General features: G+C 42.4%; 2 protein-coding genes across 6 annotated transcripts in view; one reads left to right on the plus strand and one right to left on the minus strand.

Annotated features, from left to right (window-relative positions):
* On the minus strand, nt 1-20233 carry LOC107387204 (tubulin-specific chaperone cofactor E-like protein). 4 transcript variants are annotated; one of them, XM_015962028.3, is made up of 9 exons: nt 20121-20233; nt 19172-19238; nt 17385-17525; nt 17155-17294; nt 15125-15306; nt 14785-15041; nt 14590-14716; nt 14363-14479; nt 1-3587 (listed from the first exon to the last, which is right to left on the minus strand). In XM_015962028.3, exons 3-9 carry the CDS (start codon nt 17512-17514, stop codon nt 3242-3244), a joined length of 1299 nt encoding a protein of 432 aa, XP_015817514.3. In that variant the 5' UTR covers nt 17515-17525; nt 19172-19238; nt 20121-20233; the 3' UTR covers nt 1-3241. The 4 variants fall into 4 exon arrangements, with proteins under 4 accessions (XP_015817514.3, XP_015817512.3, XP_070411583.1 ...); XM_015962026.3 differs by having other exon boundaries at nt 19172-19241; nt 20121-20219; XM_070555482.1 differs by having other exon boundaries at nt 20125-20188.
* plekhb1 (pleckstrin homology domain containing B1) overlaps nt 15313-24110 on the plus strand; it is a 13806-nt gene continuing 5008 nt past the window's right edge. Inside the window, exons 1-2 of one of the 2 annotated variants that reach the window (XM_054731040.2) lie at nt 15313-15457; nt 22979-23131. In XM_054731040.2, coding sequence (XP_054587015.2) covers nt 15421-15457; nt 22979-23131 — 190 coding nt within the window. In that variant the 5' untranslated portion in view covers nt 15313-15420. Of the gene's footprint in view, nt 15458-21784; nt 21921-22978; nt 23132-24110 lie in introns of those variants that run through there. The other variant, XM_015962031.3, reaches the window with a different exon arrangement.

Below are 24110 nucleotides of genomic sequence, written 5' to 3' on the forward strand. Positions count from 1 at the left end.
TTCTGATGGTTAAAATTTATTTAGGAGAAAGCACAGTAACACAGTAAAGGTATAGAAACAGCATTGTCCTTTCAAAATAAAACCTGAAATTAAAGTGACAAGATCCAGAACAGGAAGCAAAACCAAACACGAAACATTTGAACTCACTCCAGAATCCAAATAACACAAAGAGTCAAGTTCTCAAAATCTGTAAATATTGTCTTTTTAAAGATGTTTTGGCATTATTAGAGAATAAGAAAATAAACAGTAATGTTTCCTGTTAAACAACAAATGCCCACCTACTCCACTGCCTCTCCGACACGACAAATAATAAACCAAATGTCAAGAAATTCCTCAACTAAAGCAGAACTCCCCATGCACGACTCATCACAACACACAACAGATTACACCTCCAGTTGTTTACTACACAAACTCTGAAAAACAAAATCGAGAAAAAAAGAACATTTACTTTTAGGTGAGGCTTTAACAAACGTAAATGTGTGCAAGAAACGTGAATCAGAGCATTTTAGACCAAAGCACCAGGGATTAAGGACACGGCGCACACACAGACCGGATGTCTGATAATAATCCAAAAAGTTTCAGAAACATCAAATTAGCATTTGCAGTCGTAAAAACCTGAACACACATCAAGGCAATGAGCTTAAATACGAGTGAATACTGTAAAGATTTCATGTTTTAAAAAAGATTTTGTTGACAAGCGGTCGTTTAAAGTCTGCATTTTGTTGCCTGATTTGGACAAAAATGCACATGATTTTATTTTTAAGGTTTCGAATGCTGCCACCAAATTTCTGATAAAGCACTTTAGTGCCATGTCAGCAAAATGTTGAAGAAAAAGTACATAAATTTACACGAGGCCGTTTTTTGGCTACTTCTGTACAAGTGTCGAAGAGGAGCTTAGGACTTCTTTTACTCCTTCACAATAAGAGTCTAAAATACACACACGTACATCAAAACATCACATGTTAATGTAAAAGGGTTTATTAATAGTTGTCTGATAAAACTCAAATAGTATTAATAACTACTCTATACACGTATGGTGTTTTGGAGTATGTGTGCATACCAGACTTTTATTGTGAAGGATTGAATGGAGATTAGGAGTTAAAGTTGATAAATTCTCCAAAGAAATCAGCTTCAAATGATTTGACTCTAGTCTTTCACACTTAATATCACTTTTCTACCAACAAGGGTGCGAAAACGCAGTGAAATCCTAGTTTTTCCTAAACGTACATTTTTAAAATGTCTCAAAGTGAATCTCTGTGAGGCGTAACAGAAGAAAGGCTGGGGGTGAATCGGTGAGGAAACCCTCGTCTGTGAACCTGTTCTAACCTAAACGCAGCGGAAGTCTCCGTGACACCGCAGCCCGGTGCTCGGTTACCATGCAGGAAAGGGTCTCAACGCTCCTCAGCTGCCTCTGCTGGGAGGGAGAGCCGTTCCATTCATGGACTCAACAAACAGAAGACCGGCGGTAAATGGAGCGTCGACCCTTCTCGGTTTCTGTCCCAGACCCGAGCTACCCTCAGACGCGGATCGTCTTTCCTGTGCAGCGTTTCGACAGAGCGGTAATCCTAAACACACGGCTTTTCTGCATTGGCTCGGGGGTTATCCCGGGATATTTAACTAGAGTCAAGTGAAACCACCTGAACCAGGGAGCAAAAGGAATTAAGGAAAGATTTGTTCCTCATGTAAAAAATGTAGAAGAAAATTTTTTTCCAAATTTGAATGAGCTTTTTCTCAGAAATTGGAACAGATAGAAAGTCTGCAGCTGTCTGAATTAAGAAATGTAAAGTTTAAAATTTTCATATGATTCAAAGGTCAACTGTATGCAGACAAACACCTAAAAACGTTCAGATCTTCATGAATCACCAGAAAAATACAGAAGAGGATTCGTGCCACTGAAAAACAGAAGAAACTCTGACTATTCTCAGAATTCAGACTTTTTTCTGAATTCTGACCTTAAAGATTAATTGCCGAGATTAATCTCCAAATTCTGACTTTATTCACAGAATTCTGATATTTTCCCCTCAGGATTCTGATTTTAGTCTCAGAATTCTGACTTTTCCTCTGAATTAGGATTTTATTTCTCTCAGAATTCTGATCTTAATGTCAGATTAATCACCAAGATTCTGAGATTAATCTCAGAAAAAAATTAATCTCAGAATTCTGACTATTTTTCTCAGAATTCTGAGATTACGGTCAGAATTATTTTTCCTTTTTCCTTTTCAGTGGCTCTAACAAACAGAATGGTGCTTTGGTGCTTGATTTGGTTCTTTTAAATATTCACAAGTGCCAGAAATCTGTTGCTTGATGCAACAGATAAACCTGCAACTACTTTTTAGTTATTTAACCAAAAAGTCTTGGGTTGAATCCTTGAAAATCAGTTTTCAAGTGGTTTTATTTTAAAAGCTGTGCATTTTGCATAATGTATCACTAAATATGGCAGCCATGTTTCTATATAAGAAGCATCAGCGAATATTTTTGACTTCACTGCACACCGAGTTGCCTTTGTGTAGGAAATGAGCTGCGTAAATGAAGCCATCTTGTCCAATTTAAACTTGATAAATAATAAAATGTAAATGGCAGCCTTAAAAATAGAAATGATCATATTAAATTCAGATTATAATCTCTCATTGTAGAAATCCTTTAGTTCTGGGATGAGAGCATTATTTGTATGATCTGGCACCGTTTTAAAGCAAGATTAGCTCTTTAATTGAAATTAATGTAATTATTTGAATCATAAGAACTGAAGAATCTATGATTATATATTTATGTATCTACTGTAGCTTTGGGGGGTAAAATAAGGAGAAATGCATAACCATTTCAACTAAATAAATTTTTCATTCACTTCATTAGTTTAGGAGTAAAATTGGACACATTTATTCTACCCTTAGACTGATTTCTTAAAAATCCTTTTCTAAGATTTAACCAAATGAAACCTCGACTCTGTAAAACATTTTGTATCGATGTAAAAGTGCCTACACTTGATATTTTCTTCTTTAAAACATTTTATTGTAGCATAGCATGATTAAAACTTATAAATCTGAGTTTGAGCTAAAAAACTGAGTGAAGGTAAACGGATCGAGTTCCATGTGCAAATGTACTTTTGTCTGTGTATTTATATAAATCTATATCGGACTGAATACTTCCTTACATTCAAGACGAAGCTTTATTATTCTTTTCACTCGAATTAAAGCTCAGCATCCAGTAAGTCACAACTGATCCGGAACCAGAGCCCCCCGTCTACTCAAAGATCTGAGGAGCTGCAGCGGTTCTTAACTCTGGGCACCACTAGGATCTCGTCACCGTCTCTGATGCTGTAGGAGTGAAGGGCCCTGAAGCCACATTTCAGCTCCTCTGGTCCCAGGACCGAAGACATCTCTCGGTCGATGTGGAACAGCCTGATGCCGTTGGTGGGCAGCTGCAGCAGGGCTTTTAGCCGTTTCTTCAGGTCGCCCACCGTATGCTCCAGGCGGAGGCTGACCGGCTCCACCCGGTCCCCCCAGCGAACATCCACCACAGTGCACCTGGGCCTCAGGTCCACCTCTGCCAGTGGAGCCAGATGACCGTATTTGGACACAAGGACCTGGTACCTGACAGGAAGCAAAACATAAAAGACAGTAGAAATTAGACTCATAAAGGATTTAAATGTGTTAATGATCTGTCCTGGGAGAGGGATTGTAGAATCGTCACCGTTTCCACTCAGACCATTTTAGCTGCAACACAGTTCAAAGCCTGATCACTTTAGTGGCCGTTTCCAAATCCGGAGACAGGAAACGACAAGGCTGTCCAAATTCTAAGGATGCTCCGAATACGTCCTTGTTGTCTCCAACTTTCAAGGACGAGTCGGGTAAATCCTCACTGGGAAAAGCTAATCCAGAATTTACTGTGAGCAGAACGGGAGATTTTTGTTGTTGGGGTAATGGCGGCTGAAGCGAGAGAGGATTCCAGTGTGTGTGTGTGTGTGTGTGTGTGTGTGTTGGGGCGGGGGTCTTTGAGTGTCAATTCAGTCGACGGGTGAAGCATTTGAAAATAGAAATATTAAAATCAGAAGGTGAAAGTTTAGTCTTGTAGAAGGGTTGCAGATAAACAAGGTTTCTTCTCTCTTTCAACAAGGCTGGCGCTAGCAGCTGAAGCTAGCTGAGGCTCGTCTTACCGCAGCTCTACGGTAGAGTTGCTGCGACCAGCATTTAAATATTGCCGACACTGAAGTGGGTTGGACCATATAGATGTAAGCAGGCATGGCTGTCATATGATGTGATATCACTGCCCTGCTCAGAACAGCACTTTTTCCTCTCACCTTTTTCTAGAAGCCTAACTTACACAGAAAGTAGTTCACACACGGCTCTGACTTTTGGGCCATTCCCATCTGTACCTGGTCGGCCCGGCCCGGAGAGCATAGCTTGCTTACATATCTTGATGGCCTGCCTTTTTTCAGGGTGCAACAAGACTGTTCCAGCCCTCTTTCTGAGGGGGTCTGCTTCAGGCCGACCAGGGCCAACACACCCAATGCTGACAGAAAATTCACACCTTCCATCAGAGCAAGCCTCTGATTGGTGGGTAGAATCAGCCCACATGGGCTTAAGGCATGCTCAATTCATTATCATGCTGATTACCCAGAAGCTGAAAGTGTCTCTGACTGCATTCCTTGCATACCTAAGCAAGGATGTGTGGAATCAACCGGGCCAGGCTGGGGCCGACTGGGGCTACCCGGCCTGGGCCGACCAAGTACAGATGGGAATGGCCCATTTCTGGGATGCTTTAGAGACGTTCCGATCACATTTATTTGCTCCCGATCCAACTCATTTGATTTTAAGAATCTGCCGATACCGACTCCTGACCTGATACTTTAGAAATGCATTAAGATGTAGATGAACTTGACGAATTGAAACCCAAGCCATTCTCTTTCCGTTTGAAAATCTCTTTCTAAGGATGAATTCAGAAAGTAAAGTTAGATGTTTTATATGGTTCAACACGATTTTTACCACCGACTACAATTTTCTGAAAATCATGCAATCCGACTCGATTTCCGATATTCAACAAGGAAAATGTTGCTTTACATGATTGCACCTCTTTAACATAACAATAAACGCAGAGACTGGCTATGGCTATCCATTAGCATCACTAGCATAGCTTAGCATGAGGCAGCTGGTTATTAGTTATCTTTCTTTCAGGGCTTATATGATTTCAGTAACAAATTAATTGTAATGGTTTAAAAAATAAACAATTCTGATAAAATAGAGAATTCACAGTAAAACAAATTATTATGATACGATATTTTTGCCCTATCGCCCAAACCTGCATCAGGGTAAACAAAACAATATACAAGAGTATGAGAAAGTTTAGTCATATGTTAGCATATAGATGTTCGTGTTGTCAGTTACTCTCAGCAGCTTGATTTAGTTACGGCCATTTTTGTAGCTGATCTCGATTAGCAGTGGCGGCCATCTAGACTCCAAATGTAGACTCCAGCTGTAGACGCACTTCCTCAGAAGAATTTCATTAAAGGTGTGGTTCACTGAAAACCCATTTTTTAATGATTATTTTAGATTTTAATCAGTCGAGCCCACAGCCTGTTTGAGGGTGGGAGGAGCCATTGATTATCAGCTTAGTTTTTTCCAGCAACTATATCTTGCAGCGTCTTTTAGGGAGGGCAGAGTGGCCGATGATCTTCTGGGATGTCCAAATATCAGAAAATATGATTGAGAAACCTGCCGTCTGAAGCTCAGCTGTGACATAGTGAGAGGAAAAGATGCACTGGTATGGTACAGGATGGGGTTCAGAAAAATGGACAAAATCAGACTGAAATCCACTGCAGTACCATCGATGCATGGAAAAGGCAACAAGGGAGAAGGACCGGGAGCAGCCGCGCCCGGAACGACAACAACAATGGCGGCTCCGCCCAGCAGCAGAAGAGACTCAGGAGCTGCACGCAGGTCAGCAACTCACAAGCTGTAGTAGCCAGAGTAAGTGTTGTTTCTAAAAACTGTTAATGACAAAAACATTCATGTGTTTACACAAATAATGTCTATATTTAGCCGTGTTAGGCTATAATTGCGCAGCTAAGTGACCGCACTCCGTCGTTACGTAACAAATACAGTTTCTCTATGATCACGGTGAGCAGAAAGATAACGGACACGGTGATTCTGGTTAAAATAATCATTTGAGCACCACGAACAACCCTTGCTTGCCTCCGGTTTCAACCAGCTGCTTCACCAGCTCATAACGTGATTTTGTACAGCTGTGCTCACCTGAGGGACTCGCGCTAATGTTTGTGTACGTTTTTGGTTTTTAGAAAACACTCAAATATCTCTCCTACTTTAGTGTACTTTCCAGCTGTTATTTTGAGATTCATGCCGGGCGATGTATCATGGCAATCTGCTGACTCCTACAATTATGAGGTTCTGACCCAAATCAAGCATTTGTGGTCTTGTATGCATTAAACAACATTTTTAAGTCTCTACATTCATCTTTTACGATGAGTAGTTTTGTATTGTATTTTAATGCTTTTCACCCTAAATGTTCTTATCTTTAAATTCAAGTACATATTCGTATGCTTGCTTTGCAGATGACAGCAGACCTGTCACACGTGGAAACAACAGAACTAACTCCTGAAGCAGCTGCGTTGTGACATGATGGATGAGTGCATGTCGGGTCAGAAGCACTCCTCTACCAGTGTGGATTCAGACAGCTCATTCCTCATGGTTCTACAGGTCAACTAGAACATGCAGAGCACAAAATGTTCACAATTTTAACTCAAATTTCCAAGATTTCCATAAAACTGTTTATTGTTTCACAAACTAGGTTGTGATGGCTAATGTAACAAAATCATTACGTTAAAAAATGTCTGATCTCAGCAACACAGGCTGCCCTACATCCTTCCACCAGGGACATGGGGACCCAGTATGAGGAGAGCGATGTGCTGTGGCACTCAACACCTTTATCATCGCCTGTATTGTCACTTGAGCCCCTAGATGACCAGGATGAGAGCTATTTGATGAATCTGAACCACCCACCCTCCACTGGTAGGACAGGACCGGAACAAACCATGGCTCATTCCAGGTAACTGATGGACACACCCTAGGAGAAGTTATATAATTAGGTGTGATTTATTTCAGTGCATCTTTCGGTGACCGACTGGATCAAGTGCAGCAGTTAAACTGGAACAAGTAGCATGCCAGCCATTGTTTGTGAAAGATGTCAGACAGCTGTCGCCACAGCATCAGACGTATTCGCTCGAAGCTTTCCACTCCCTGATCCTGACATTTGCTCCGAAGCATACGGGGTTCTCGTACCTGGGCATGTACACTAGGCAAGTATTGTGTGTGTGCGTGTGTGTGTGTGTGCGTGCGTGTGGACTTGTGACCATGTTTTTTTTCCTGTTTCTCTACTTCAGGTTGCTGCTGGCTGCTCTTCACTATAACAGCGATGGCAACAGAGACATGGCCAGAAGCAAGGCTGGTGTGGACAGATCTGCAGCGCGCGGTCCACGCTTTAAAATGGTGGACGGTCAGTGCAGCCAGTCAAAGATAAACCGACTGATGATAAATGTTTTTTTTTCTGTTAGTAAATATTCAGTTTATACAGAACGGATTGTTAAATTGTTTTGATTACAGAGGATGCCACAGCACTACTCAGCAGTCTGCAGACCTACAACAAGAACCCTCAGCTGCTGAGCTCCTCAGTAACAACGAGGGCTGCAGATCCGGGACCTGGCAGCTCTGTGTGACAGTGGAAAAGCACGAGGCTGTTGGGCAGTACGTCAGGAAGTCAAGGTTTTCAAAACAGGTAGATTTTAAATTCAATGTATTGACCTAAGTATTTTATTTTTTGGATAATTTGCAGAGTCGAGTAAAATTTCCAAATGTGCTTTTAGAACTTGTTACGGTCTCTGTACGTTTGCTCCAGCCCTCCGGTCATGCTGCTGCTGTTTTCTCCCGTTTCCCTGTCATTCGGCCCCAGTCACAGCTCCAGTCCCGCCACTCCTCCCAGCCGGTTCATCACCAGAGCGAGAGCCACACCTAGCAGCAGCAGCAGCAGCGGTGCTACATCACCCAATCAGCAATCAGCCTAGCCTAGTGAACTAGACCAAATTCCTGCTTTGCAAAGTTTGGTCTAGGCATGCTCCACTGGAACCTCCGCAGCTCCTACCAGGACTCTGGCTAGCCAATCACAGCTCTCTGTGATTGCCATAATGGTGGGCCAATCATAGTGCTCTATCTGCTTAGTGAACAAATCACAGAGCTTTATCCGCTTTGTGGGCCAATCAGGGCACTCTATATGCCTGGTGGGTGGGACGATGCAACAGAGTGAAACAAGAGTATGTCACATTCATTGTCCAGTGGAAGGCGGAGATCATTTGAAAGACAACGGTAGAACCCGCCCCACAACCGAGAGCCGTCAATGGAGCGTGGCCAGCAGACTAAATAATACATTTATTTAGTCTGGCTTGCCAGGCTACCATCAGCCTTCACCTCGGGCATATTTAAGCAGAGCCATTCAGGGAGACAGACTGAATCTGGTGATCTCCTTAGCTGTGACTGTTTGAAATTTAGTAATTGATCTATACTGTTGATCTTCAGTTTGTCTTTTGTAGTTTAGTTTCTTTATAGTTATTGAGCAGTGGGTCATGTGTTTATTCTTTTTTGCTTTAACAGTTTTCATATTTAAACTTAGGTTAGTGTGTTTACACTCCCTCGTTTAACATTTTGTATAAACTTGTGTGTATAAACCTTTTGTAAAATAGAACATTCATACATCACTAAACACCTCATAATTTAACTCGCACTGTTTCTTCTCACTATAGATTAACCTACCTTTTATTTTCTCATTTCACCCTGCTGTCCACACACACACACACACACACACACACACACACACACACACACACACACACACACACACACACACGTTTTTATGGGTTAGTGTGGACTACGTTTTCTGAGTTGTTTGTGTGGACCCTGACTTCCACTATAGCCAGAATGGTGCAAAAATTATGTTTAACTCTAGGTGGGACAAAGGAAGCTTCCTCTAGGATCTTGGTTGTGTGGACCGGGTAAATGTCCACACAATGGTGAATGTCCACACAATGTTGGTCTCCCATCAGGGGTTGGGCCACACAAACCCATAAAGACAAGTGCACACACACACACACACACACACACACACACACACACACACACACACACACACACACACACACACACACACACACACACACACACACACACACACACACACACACACACACACACACACACACACACACACACACACACACACACACACAGTGGGGTTGTAAAAACAACTTTACAATTTGTAAAAACTTTATCAGTCAGACGATGTTTTGCAATGACGAAGATCAGGAATGACATCATTTAATGTTTGTTTTAAGTCAGTGGATTACAAGCAGCAAATACTAACATTTTCCTGTTGGATCATGTACACAGTAATGGTTTCTGAGACACACTGGTCCAGACTAGGCCACTGGAAGCCTTTGTAGTGTCCAGCTTCATCTGGGAAGGCTGCTCTGATGGCGTCCACCGCACAAGATGGCAGAGGTCTCAGAGGTCAGAGGATGTCTCGCCCAGTGATGCCGTGTGTCCATCGGATCATCCGTCTTTAAGCAGCATAACGATTCCGTCTGCAAAATGAAGAAGTGGAATAGTCAGCAATGTTACAGATTTGTCTTTGATTGTTAGCGGGAATTTTTAATGACCATCTTCAGTAGCACTTCGTCAAATATGGATGGTGACAGTGATGCACTGTTGCTAAACTTAATACTCATGACATTAGCGGATCAGTATGTTCTGACTCATTGAACTGCAGATGTAGACGTCCATGTTGCTCCTTAAATGCTTGATAAGCCAGCATCAACACAAAAGGATTCAAGCAGCAGCCCTCAAACCCAGGATGGCCCGTTACACAGAGGAGATGTGGTTCTGGTGGGTCCAGAATCAACAAGAACTCCCTGAATGGTTCCAGTTCCTGTGAATAATGCTGTCCATTGGCCCACGCTGGCCACACCCACGCCTAAATAAGCAAATGAAATGAGAGAATGATCATGACAGAAAACTTTATCCCACAGAGCATTACATTATGACCAGTGTCTGTCATTCATACAGCACAGTAAGTTACTTATTGTTAAAATGTCTACTTAAGTAAAGCTACAGTAGGTCACAGTTTTAAGGTGGAGACTTTGTGGGACATCAGATCTGCAACGTTTCATTTGTACAACCAGAATCCCAGACTGTATGAAAAGGTTTGTGGAGGGATCATGAGTAACGTCATCAGCCTAGAATCTTTCTGCTGAATCACGAGGATATTTTACATGGGTGGCTTCCCAGGCTAGGCTAATGTAATAACCGCTAATGAAACAAAGCTAATTTAACAAAGGGGTGCTAGGGCTATGAAGAACTTTGATCCAAACGAACCATTTTTAATTTGAGTTTAGTAATTCTTTAAGTTATGTGGCTAGGTATTTGATGTAATCTGTCAGACGGCATTTTCTGTCGAAATATCTTTAAAAATAAAACATGCTCTTACCAGTTAGCATCTCCAAGTCGGTGTCCATGTTGAAGTTCCCACGTTTCTACAGCTCTTCTTTCACCATTTAAATGACCTCTGCGTTGCCCGTTCTCATCCCCTCTTGCTGCTGGTTCAAACCTGTATGGCTGTGCACCTTCAGTATTATAAATAACTGTAAATTCGTGTTCAAATTCTGGCGCCTCATCCTGCTGCTGTGAATCCACTGCTTAGTAGAGTCGGAAATGTTTTCCCTCCGTGCGCATCACTTCCGGTTTCCAGCTAGAGGTGCCGTTTTAAACCGGATTAGCTAGGTAAGCAGAGCTGGATCATTAATAACTCGTTTTACTTTCAAATATCTTCCTTTTATTCAATGAAAATATAAAGTTTAGGCATATTACTATACAAGCACTTCAACATGTGTTTAAAATGAAAGATGGCCTTTAAATAGTAATTAATCAAACAACGCGTGGTTCAGTATTTGTACTGAAATCCAGTTGGATTTAATTCCATTACATAATATAAAAGCCTTAAACAACGAATTTCAACTACTTGAATTTGCCCGTTTTCTTTCCAGTCTGGGTGTTTCAGAGTCCGAAAACCCCTAGACTGTCTGCTTCTCGCTTGCCGTGAGAAAGCCCTTGGCCACCTCGGGGGAATACACGCTCGAGATAAGTATCCAGGTACGATTAAATACAATCCAGGGGAAAAGGGACTGTGCTTTCAAAGCCACTGTAACAGCTGGGCCAATCAAAGCAGTCTACCTTCCCTCTAAAAACACGTCCACAAAGCCCGTCCCCTGGACACGGAGCTGCTGGCCAAAACTTGTGGAGCACTGTGGGAATTCTCCTCCAAGGCCACAGTGCACAAAACGCCATTATAGAGGAGCCCTTGGACGACAGTGAGGGGCTTCATTTAAGGCGGTAATGGGACAAACGACATGTCATCGTTCTCATTTCAGCAGGAAAACCAGGGTTCTGGAATCTGTTCAGATTTAAGCTGAAATCTTTACTCATTTTCTCTGTTAAAATGTCCAATTCCCCACACGGGCCTGAAATCTAGATCATCTTTAAAGCGTTTAATGACACTCATGATCCGACGGATGTTTTGGGGCCACTTTGAACTGAAAACCATTTCTCTGTGCTCACCTGAGAGGTCGTGACCCCCAGAGCATCAAGGCCACATCAGAAGAGGAAAGGGGATAGGCGCGTATTCACTTCTAACCGAGCGTGTCCGACACCCCCCATAACATCCCACACGCAGTCACGCCAATCCCTGACCTCTGACCCGCCCGAGGAACCCAGCATCAAACTGGGACCACAGACACCTGCATTCATAAACGTGATGGAAAAGAGAGTCAAAAGGAGAGAAGCTGATGGGGATGAGGGAACGTTAAAACGCGTTAAACCAGCTGATAACGCAAAACCCCCAAAAATCAATCTGTCAGCTTAATGCTTGAGGTTGGTAGGGTAGGTGTGTTTAAATATATATTTAAATAAAGCTACCTGCTGTATCGGTTTTCCAATCAGAGAATTCCCAGAACAAAGGGTTCATTGAGCAGTGAGAGAGTGGTGGCATTGTCTCTCAAAGGTTAGTCCCCCCCCCCCCCCCCTGCCAGGGCCTACACCTTCCTTCAGAAACCCCCCCAGACACTCTGCCAGGGTTAAGTGGAATGCAGTCGACGACAGAGAGCGAAGGCGATTATTGGGAAGCAGCGGGGTCATTCCAAAATTTATTCCACATTCTTTAAATGTGCCGGAGACACTGTAGCTATTGTTGCACGCCGACAGGTGCTCGTCGGAGTCGGAGCAGATGTTTTTCACCTGCGCTGCCCGTTTCTGGATCCTGGCTCACGAGGTTTCATCGTCCTACAGCGCTAGCATCAGTCCTGTGGAGGCACTCGTGTTGAAACGTGCAAATGCAGAACACTTTTTAATGACACGATAATTTCTACCACATGAATGATGTTGATTTTACCAAATAAACATGCTGAGGGTTTGATTTGAATTGAACTTTTTCCTCTAAATTACAGCTTAAACTATTTAAAGATAAAATAAACCAAACTGAAATAAAGTGGTTAAAAAATGTTCAACTTAGCGCGGGTGGACTCAGGCTCTGCACACACGTAGCCGAGTATCCCACAAAACAACGATATTTTTATTAAATTTGGTCCGTCATCCACGAGAGTAAAGTACGGTGGCCCTGAAGTGCAAACCACAAAATCAAATCACTAAACGAACAACAAATTGAAAAGCACAACAACAAATTCACTAAACACAAAACCAAATAGAAAACCACAAAAACAAAACCCAAACCGGAAAAGGAAGGTACCAACGCTGCAACAACAGCATCACTGACTGGATGATGGATCCGTTGGCCTTTTGAACCGGAAGTTGTTCTGCCGAACGTGTTTTTTTTTAAACTTTATTTAACAAACAAAGAGTATACAACAGTGTCCGAATCATCGACATACATGTGTGCGAATCCACGGGAAGGATGCTTACGAGTACGGGTCCTTGCCAGACCGCTAAGACCGGAACCAGCGGCTCTGAATTCGGACAGTCTAGCCTTCACCTCTACGGTGGCCCGTAGGTCCCGTCACAGCCGCGGCGGCAGCTACACGCAAAGGAAAAATGCTAAAGCTAGCGAAAATGGAGCAGGAATATTAAGGAGCTGCAGCAGCTTCACGTCCATCGGCAGCGTTTGTTCACAACCGTTTTCAGGTAAAGTAACTTTGTTTATTCTAGAAGCTTTCAGGACTTACATGCTAACTTTAGATGGCTTCATGTATGTTTTAAGCTACAGAATGAACTTGTTAAACGTACACAACACATTACTACAGAGTATTATCATGTAGGTAAAAAAAAACACACGTTCGGCAGAACAACTTCCGGTTCAAAAGGCCAACGGATCCATCATCCAATCAGTGATGCCCGTTGTTGCAGCATTGGTACCTTCCTTTTCCGGTTTGGGTTTTGTTTTTGTGATTTGCACTTCAGGGCCACCGTAGTAAAGTTAAACACCATCAAAAACTATTCTTTCAAAAACTCCAACCGAAGCAGAAATTTGTGGATTCTCCTTCGTCAGCATTTGCTTGTGGACGTAAATAACCGAGGTTGTCGGTTTGGCAAAGTCACTGCCCACAAAAACAATTTCAACCCTAGCTTTTTCTTCCAGATTGGTGGTGAGGGGTATTTGGTTTTACACAATAAAAATAAAAAACAGCTACGTGTGTGCCCGGCCTCAAACGGTCATAAAACTGTTCTTGTGGAAAAATATGAATTGTGATAAAAAAGAGCAATTTTAACACTCCGCTTCCACAAACGGACGTTTTATATCTTCACTGTGCTCGCTTGTCTAAAACTTGATTGGTTACCTGAAACAGAGCTAGAGGTCGACCGATATACGAGTTTTATCAACTGCCGATTTTTAGGGGTCGATTTTCACGGCCTACATCTAGATATTTTCCACCTTAATTTCACACTAAAATGTCATTAATAACATCGGTTTATGCACAAAATGCCTGAAGCCGAATCAGTTTTTGAACTCCGAACTGTTAAATCTCAACTTTGTGCACTGCTCAGTGTAAAAATCAGACACCTAAATAAAGTTAATTTAGAGTAGTTGTTATGCAGATGGTATTAGTCAACGTAAAAATACATTTAAATTAAATTCAGCAACAGCACAGGGCTGCCCGAGGATGTGCATGACTTAAATCGGTCTTACTAAGGATACATATCAGCCGATGTATAAAACTTGGTAGATATTGGCCGACCGATATGGGTCAACCCCTAAAACGGAATCAAAGCCTGCAGTGATTCAACAGTAACTATGAAGAGCTTACCTCTGAGGAAGCTCCGGTTCTGGACAGTCCTGATAGTATCGGATGAAGAACCTTTCAGCGTCCTCCCTCTCACCACGAGACACCGCACTCCCATTCAAAACCATCACAGATGGCAGCCTGGGGGTGGGAGAAAAGGTCCCACGGGTTCATCAAATATTTAGATCATTAAATACTTAATGAAACGATCTGCTCCTGCATGAAGACGAAGCTTGTGGAGGCGGTCTTACTGTGCTAAGAGGAGGCTCCGTCTCTCCTGGCTGCTGTAGGACTGTAATAACGGAATCCCCTGTGCTTTCACCTCCTCCAGTTTAGGAAAAAAGGTCAGTTTTTCTATGTCTTCCCATTTACTAAGCCCTGGGTTTATATAAATCACAGTCAGTTTGTATCTTAATGCAAACAATTATTTAAATCTACAATCCAACCTGAGTTGTTAAGGTTGATGCTGCGAAGGTTGGGGAATAGATGCTCCAGTGTTTCCTTGGTATCTTCCACAGAGTTTATGCTGTTATTGGCCAGAACCAGCGTACTCAGTCTGGGATACAGCCGCCCAAACTTCCTGACTTCTGCCCAGTCCTGCAGCTGGTTGTCTGTGATCTGTAGGAGGCTGAGAGACGAGCAGGATGCCCGGGACTCTGACACGGTGTTGTAGCCATTCAGGCAGAGGAACAGCTCCTTCAGCCTGCAAACGAGGCGGCGGAGTGAAAAACGGAGCAGGAAATGCACACAAACTTCCCCAACGTCAGATCTGAGGCGTTCACTTACTCTGGTGTGTGCTGAGTCAGCGTATGAACGGTGTCCCAGCTGACTCGTGTGTTGATGAGGACGAGTCGTCGGACTCTGAAGAAGACGTCGGCCATGCTGGGCTCCAAATGCACGCTGCTCAGGGGGTTCATGCTTAGGTTGAGGAAGTCGAGTTGAGGGATGTTGGAGACAATTGTGCTGATCTGTCGAAACCACGGACATCTTAGAACGCAGCAGCAGCGGACCACGTGACCTGGTTCTGCGCCGATACCGTGAGGATTCAGACAGCGCGGACACCAGTTCTGCTTCACCGCTACATGGATTTCATCCATGTTAGCCGCTTCTACTACTCAGGTGAGAGCAGGGCACCACGCTACGTATTTTCGTATCAGCATGTGACCTTAGTCTTAGACCGATACCTGATGCTGGCTTTAGTGTATCCCTGATATTTTTTATTCCCCAACACAAAAAGCAGACCAGAGTTGTTCTATAAGATGCTGGAGCATCGACACCACCCTGCAAGTGCGTGAGATAGTCACACTGCAGGTCTTGCAAGGGGGGGGGGGGCAGTTTTTCTCCTTTTAAAAGAACCAGAGGGACGTAGTTACTGTGAGCCCGTGAGGTTGCCGCTGCGGCGTTGGCGTTTCTAATTCAACACCAGCAGGCAAAAAGCTCCAGAGTGGTTTAAAGAACCAAAATCAGTAAATAGGAGCGACCCAGAAGTTATTTCTGCCTCCCTAAGAAGCTAAAATATCTTTTTGTTTTACTCCAATATCCGGTGAAGCAGGCTAGAGGCTAACGTTGAGCTAACAATGCTAACGGTGAATTAGAAGTAAGCAGTCAGCTCCAAGTCGTTCAGAACAACAGCAGCAAGCTAACAGCAAGACGACAACCAACCACACTTCTTCTAATCTCACACATATTACCGTAATAAGTGTAGTTAGTTCTCCCTACCGGTCCGTTAAACACCAAAGAGTGCCAACACCAGCTATGGCAATGTATTCATCTACTCATGAACTTACCGAGTATGACTCGTTTTCACTTCTAGAAACTTCTGACGTGGACCTGTAACTGGCAACGGCCATGAAACTCACACAAAGGCAGGGGGAAAGTGATTATTTGGCTTAGAAAAATGGACTGCAGTAACCAAATTTGACCACAGGATGTCCTTCTTACTCCATTCTTATACAACATACGCTGTTGATCAAAGGTTTTTAACAATTATGAGGATGCTAACGGATGTTCTGATGAAAATTTTGCAAGGAGGAAACGTGTGAAGGAAACTCGGCAGATCTTCAAATTTTATGCAGTTCTGTAAGACTGGTGCTGTGGACCAGTTATTTTATTAGAGGGCATTAATTGGACCCGTATGAACGTAAAAAGATCGTTTTATTTGAGACCGCTCTTTCCTGTCAAAGGCGTGAGCCTTAGAACAGTTTGTCTGATGTTCTTTTGCATTTCTGAGTAGTTTGACAAAAGCTTTTAGTGCGTCTACAGTTTTCATTTTAATCATGTTGAAAAAAAAATGCCGATTTAATCCAGAGTGTAATTTATCTCCTGGTTAAAGACCAATAGGTTACTCATCAACCAGAAGGCAGGAGTGCAGCAGAACTTTAAGTATTTTAAGTCATTTGCTGAACAATCCTGCATTTTTTAACATCGTGCAGCATTGATGCAAAAGAAGTGCCTCCCCTTTCGTTATCGAGGTCTCATTTGCTGCATGGAATCCAGTTCCTCATCATGGATATTAGTGTCAGCAGCGTTAAAGCCGTCGACCCTTCTTGTTAACAGAAAAGCATCGATCTTCCAGCCTTCGGTTCGATAACCTGTGTACTTACAGGAGAAGCAGCTTGAACCACTCTGGTCTGACCCAACACTGTGGACACAGCATGGTCCATTCTGGTTGGCTCACAGACTAAAGCTATCGTTTAACAGAAAAGCTCCCCCTCAGAAGTAAAACATGACAGGAGTTAGAGCCACTAAACATTTTAAGTTGTAGAAATAAGCCTGATGTCATGGACTCGTCCATAGAGTGGCAGGAGGACACCCACCTCTCCCCAGTCGTTGAGCTGATTGTGGGACAAGTCCAGCTCCAACACGTGACCACAGAAAGCTGCGATGTCCGACCGGTCGCCGGCCTTACTAATCCCACAGTTGTTCAGAACCAGAAAGCTGGGCAGGAAGAGGCGATCTGCAGCAAAGGGGAACTCTAGTCAGTTCAACCGGACTCCAACAGGCGGCGAATGTCGAAAACGCCAGTCGATGGGTGGACGCCTCTCACCTTTAACGGGGGACCCTGGAGGGCTGGGCAGGACCACGACCCCCTGGCCATAAGGGAAGTTCTCTGGGTTGTACTTCTCACTGATGACTTGGACAAAAGTGCGCGACTCCTCTTCGTCAGAGGAATCCATGGTTCTGTAAGCTAAGCATCAACAGGAAGAGACGAAGAAAAAGCTTTTCAGACACTTTCTAGTAGGGATGTAAGAAAATATCGATATGGCAATATATCGTGATATTTTCCCCAACAATATTATATCGATATTCAAAAGACGTGTATCGGAAATATCGATATGGCAATATATTGTGATATTTTTTCCTGCGATTATTACAGCGATATTCAAAAGCCGTGTATCTAATTCCTGAAAGAATTTACATGCAAACATTTGTGTATTTTCTTTTTGTTTTGCACAATTCAATCGCCACCCTCTAGTTGGCAGCAGTGTGCAGCGGGTTTTGTTTCCACCACTCAAATGTAAATCCCTCCATCATGGTTCAGATACCTCATGTTAAACATGTTACGTATCAGCTTGGACTGTTTATTGAACATTCTTACAATAAATTCAGTAAAAAAAATTGCTTGTTACGTCTGACTGAATGTATCGCAATATATCGTGATATATCGTATCGTCTCCCCTGTATCGTGATATGTATCGTATCGCCAGAATTTCAAAAATACACATCCCTGCTTACTAGTTTCTTCAGTTTGAACAGTTTTTCTGTTCTGATCCTCCGCAGCACTCAACCATAAACCCGTCTGATCCAGCTCAGTGTCACAAATTAGAACAAGGTAGATTTGTGACCCAAAACAAACACACGTGAACACACACTGGTTTTTCATGCATCCTGCAGCAGTAGAATCAACTCAAACCCACTCAGTGTCTGCGTTCTGATAAAGAAGGAACATGTCAACCACGGAAAATGTGCAGCTCACTGATATGATTTCATAAGTTTCTGAGGAACCGTGGAGGTCTTTACTACCGAGAAACAAGCTGCAACACAGAAAACTCACAAATGAGCTGCTCCTTCATGGAATCAGCCCAAACTGATCAGTATTTATACTTTTATCCTACACAAAAGACACGTGCAGACACCTCTGCATCCTTCAGGTAAACCGAAACACCCACCCACTTCCTACATGAGCCTTCTCTGCTCTCATAGTTACGATTCTCCTGTCATTTACAGAGCTGGTTTATGAATGCATCTTTGACCTTTTTCCAACTAAAGTACATGTCCTATCGCACAATACTGGCCAATTTATCAAGTTTCCCTGCAGGTCAAAGATTATGCCAACAAACAGCCTTCTATATGACTTATTAGAAGCCGCCGTGAAGAGGGTTGCGCCCTGCGAGTGCACGGTCGATCCCCAACACAAGGCAAAACCTTCAGCTGCAAGAAAATAAAATATAAATCCAAAACACTGCAAAGGTTTCAACACCCAGCAAGTCTACATCTGCATTTTAACTCAACTAAATGTATTTATGAGTCATTTGAACCACTGGAATACAATCAGGAAGGTCATTTAAGGAAAATAACTTTAAATACACGCACTTAAACACCTTTTGAGACCGTTTATAGTGTAGAAAACCCTAAAAATGCAAGTTACTATTAATTTGTTCAGGTTTTACACATGCTGTATCCATTCATTTAGATTTACAATATTTTGTAATTCACCCCGACTTTGGCCCCTTGTTGACTCTGACAAGACCTAGAAGTTTCTGATCATTTTAAATTCAGTCCATCTGGACTCTTCCTGATATTTCTGTCAAAGTTTCCATCCCCAGTTCGTACCTGCTGTGTTGCAGAGACCAAAGGAAAGGTTGTTTTCAGCAGCAAATCATATCAGAGGTCTCCATCACTGCTGAGGAAAAAACAAAAACACACTAGGGCAAAAGAAAGCTCAGACTTTACAAAGCAAACCAGCGAAACCTGCATTACAAGGCAGACAACAACAAAGCCAAGTGACATCTGTGCTCCTGCACCTACAAGATGTTAGTCTAGACAAAGGCACTTGTCAGAAATCTGAGATGTGATCTACCGGTTAAATAGTAAATTAAAACAAACAAAACTTGATCAAGTTGCATTTTTCTGTTTAAAAATGATTTTAAACAGCACAGTTATGAAACTAGAAAATGTAAGGTGCCACAAAACCGTCTTTAGTCCCATTTATCACAAAAAAGGCAGGAAGTCATTCCCTCGTTAAAACTTATTCTTTAATCATGCTCTCTACTGCCCACTGCTGAGCAGTTGTGGGACTGCAGGGAATTTTTGTTTTCTTTTTGTAAAAACAACAACAACAGACCTCGACTGATAAATAAACCCGATTAAAACTCCAGTCGACACCAGAACATAAAGCTCATAAATGTCGCTGCAACATTTGAATGCATTTCATTAAAAGCTAATTCGTGTTGAAACGCGTTATTTTTAAACGGGTAAAGGCGAACACGAGTGCAGGACAACCAGCGCAGCTCGGGGGCTTAGCAGAGCAGGCTGGACAAAAGCCTGGGAGAAAATATTTTAGACTAACATGTTAATGGTGTTAAATGTGTATTTTTACAGTAAAGTCCAATGGAAACGACGACCTTGAAGCGTGTCTGAAAACAGCATTTCACGTTCAGCCCCGAAAAGCTAAAACCGTACGGTGGCGGCTGGAGGCGAGTCGTTTTCCGGACATTCACACTTAAAGTTTTGTTTATATTTGAAGGTCTAAGACGGGAACTTCTGTAACCGCCGTACTCACCAACCCCGGAACGCTGTCGTCGTTCAGTTTGTTGTTGTTTTTCTTCGGTTAGAGTGACAGCTTAAATACGCCCACTCTACCGGACGTGACGTAGTTTAAAAGTCTTCTGGCTAAAAGGTAACAAAAGGGTCATAAATAATAATAATAATTATATATATAAATATATATTTGCCATAAATCAAAAAGAAGAAAATCATAACTGAATCTTATATTGTTTGTGGCAATGTCAAATAAGCTTAGCGGTTTTGGAAAATGTATTCAATTTAATATAAATGTCAATTTAAAGTTAAAATTATAATAAAACCGAAAAATACTATTGAGCATATTATCTTTAATTTTATTTTAAATAAGTAAATAACTTAAGTTAAACAGTACAGACTGAAGTTACCACATTTGGCCATGAGGTGACAGTTTTGAATTCACGATCAATTGAACATTGGTTCTTTGAATTAAAATTTTACAAGTTATTATTGATTATTTTCCATAAATTAAACTGTGTATCTCGGGGTCTTGTTCAGGAGTGAGGGAAAACTGGAGCGTGAGATCGACAGGCGGATTGGTGCTGCATCTGCAGTGATGCGGGCGTTGTACCGGTGTGTCGTGGTGAGGAGAGAGCTGAGCCAGAAGGTGAAGCTCTCGATTTACCGGTGGATCTACGTTCCTACCCTCACCTATGGTCATGAGCTTTGGGTAGTGACCGAAAGAACGAGAACGCGGATACAAGCGGCCGAAATGAGTTTTCTCCAAAGAGTGGCTGGGCTCTCCCTTAGAGATAGGGTGAGAAGCTTGGTCATCCGGGAGGGGCTCGGAGTAGAGCCGCTGCTCCTCCACATCGAGAGGAGCCAGTTGAGGTGGCTCGGGCATCTGGTCAGGATGCCTCCTGGACGTCTCCCTGGTGAGGTTTTCCAGGCACGTCCAACTGAGAGGAGGCCTAAAGGTAGACCCAGGACACGGTGGAGGGACTATATCTCACGGCTGGCCAGGGAACGCCTTAGGATTCCCTCCGAGGAGCTGGTCCAAGTGGCTGGGCAGAGGGAAGTCTGGGCCTCCCTGCTTAGGCTGCTGCCCCCATGACCCGACCCTGAATAAGCGGCAGAAAATGAACGGATGGATGTGACTTTAATCCATCAAAGTAAGTTTTGGTGTCATCTCATGAAAATAAAGAACTCTCATGATTACATTGAGAACATTTCTTCTGCGTTTATAATTTCAGACATATTTTAGCTGTGATAGAGATCACAGGTTACAAAAATCAATAAAAACACGTAACCAGGAGGAAGAAAATGTTCCACCGAAGCAATCAGGTGACTCAGGTAACCCAGAACAAACCAGCACTTTCTAAAAAGAGATGATGTCACCTGCAGCCAATCTGGGGAAACTTTCATGATCGACCTGAGGACTGTTGGGCTAATCCTAGCTGATGAGTCTGTAACAAGAGTATTAAAGAGCGTAAGGTTGGTTTGGTTCATGGTGTGTGTGTGTGTGTGCGTGTGTGCGTGTAGTGTCAAAGGTACCATGAACCTAGACAGAGTGGGTAAAGAAAAGACCAGATGAAGAGGAGTGGCCTCCTAATCCAGAACAATCCCATGAGTCAGCCTGAGTCCTGGTGACTACCAGATTAAGAGCCTCGCAGAGGTAGAGGGAATATAAATTGACCCAGATGAAGCGTTCTGAATCAGATTCAGCATCAAACTGTCTCATGAAAAGAAAGTTGTCTTCCCTGTTGGATGTGCTGGATTTAAAACAGAGAGTGGATCAGAAAAATGGCGCTCCTGAAGTCAGGCTGGTTGTGGAGACAAAGTAAGCAAACTTGTACTTTTATCTTGTACTTTTACTTCTTGTACTTGTACTTTTATCTTAGAAGTAAAAAAACAAACAATTTCTTTAGTTTGCATTATTTTTGTTAAAATTTTCTTTTGTAAAAGTAAAATAATGAAAAATGCACACACACACCAGTGTCTCTAGAGTTTGATTTTCTAGAATAATATTTTGTAATCAAAGGTTTTCACATAAAATAAAACGTAAAGCGCGTCCTGTGGGATCCTGATAATTTTTTGACTTTATTTATTCATGCCGTTTATTATAAAACTAGTGAGAAAACAGATGAGCAACAATACATAACCAGCTCTTAGATTTCAACCAAATCTGGTTATAGATTAAAATAAAATTCACCAACTTACATTTATTTCTTTGCAGGAACTGTAATGAAGGTTTATAAATATAATAAAAGGACCAGATCACATTCTAAAGAAGTTTCTAGCTTTCATTTGCATGATATAAAACACACGTTTTAAATGAAAAAGCAACCTCAGATGCTCCACAATGAATCTAATATTGAATTAGAAGAAGATTTTGATCGTTAAATGAATCATTAACTCATTATTGAATTGTACATTCTAATTTTTCAAAGAAACACGGTCACAACGTGTTCTGAGAAGCACATTCTTTCATTTATGAGAAAATAAAAAATAATTCATATTTTAATGGAACATATTGTAACGTATGTTTCTGTACAGCATAATTTCTACATTGGTATACTGTAGTTATTTTAATCTGCATGAAACACTAGAAGGAAGCAAAAACCTGCATTTGTTTTGAAACTCTGTCATAATCCCGTTAATCGTCCTGCAGACTTGTCTTTAAGTGGCTTATGAGGGTCATCCTTGTGTGTGTCTGGAGGAAAAAAGATCCCAAATAAATCCAGAACAAATAAATGTGACAGAAAAACTTTACTCTTGTGATTTTAACTGGGTCCAAAAAGGTTGGTGTAGACACTGGAGACTGAATTACTTCAGTAACCCTTCAGTTCCCCTTTAACAGTACTAAACTTCCTATGATGGTCTCTGACTGCTCTGTAGCTGCCGTCCTGAAGCGCTGGAAGCTGAACTGGTGTGACCTCTGGATAGATGGGAGCCTTTGCTTTTATAAGAGTGACAACAGGCGGGATTTGGAGCAGAGAGTCAGCCTGAAGATGGCGTGCATCGACGTGCGGACCGGCCTGGAATGTGGAGGTACATCCTAGACCGGTGGTGTCCAAGTCAGCCAGTGCTTCTTTAGTGTTGGAGCTCAGAAACGTGCCGGATAGCGCACCTGCAGATCAGAGCTACTGTTTGTTAAATTCCTTAAAGAGCAAGTCACCCCCAAATCAACTATTTTTTTCCCGATAAACTAAATAAATGCGTGTCTAATCGTGCTGCAGACACGTGTGGTCAACAGTTTTGCACTTTAGTGCATTTTAGTTACAATTTAAATTTTCTGCCTAAAACTGTCAGTGTTGTGCCGTTGTCAGGTAAAAACTCTGCACTGTATTTGAATTAAAATCTGCCGTCGCTATTGGCTAAGAGCTACCCTAGAATGTTAGCTGGTATCATATGATGTCACAATGTCATTGTGAGTCTGTGTGTGTGTGTATTTGTTACCGGCTCCGCCCTCTCGGTCTGCTAGGAAACAAAATTTGTTGCATTTTTCAAACAGGAAGTGGGAGTGGAGTAATACTCTGGTAGGGGTGACTTGCTCTTTAAAGTAAAAAAAACAAACAAAATAACTGACTCTTATTGTCAGATTTGTAAGCCGACATTTCAACTTTAACAGCTAATCAGTGATGCCAGTAACATGTTACTTAGTAATTACTCTAAAACAGGGTTTCTCAACGGGGGCTGTAGCACCCCCAGTGGGCGTTCAGACTATATAAGGGGGTGGCGAAAGTTTTTTGCCACTGAAGGGGGCGCTGAGATGCTAATGGTGGGCGCTAGCGATACAGGGCATTCATAACAGACAATGGCTCCGAATAAAAAGAAGTGTTGACAGTACAATGTGGACTACCTCCGGTATGGATTTATTCCTTCACCCACGAATCCACAACTCCCCATGTGCCTGCGAACACGTTTTTTCAAACGAAGCAATGAAACCCTCCCGGCTTAAGGAGCACTTGTCCCAAATGCATCCAGACAAAGCTTCAAAGGAACTGAATTATTTTCAGGTAAATAAAGA

The sequence above is a fragment of the Nothobranchius furzeri genome, chromosome 10, assembly GCF_043380555.1.
Source record: "Nothobranchius furzeri strain GRZ-AD chromosome 10, NfurGRZ-RIMD1, whole genome shotgun sequence".
Lineage (NCBI taxonomy): Eukaryota > Metazoa > Chordata > Actinopteri > Cyprinodontiformes > Nothobranchiidae > Nothobranchius > Nothobranchius furzeri.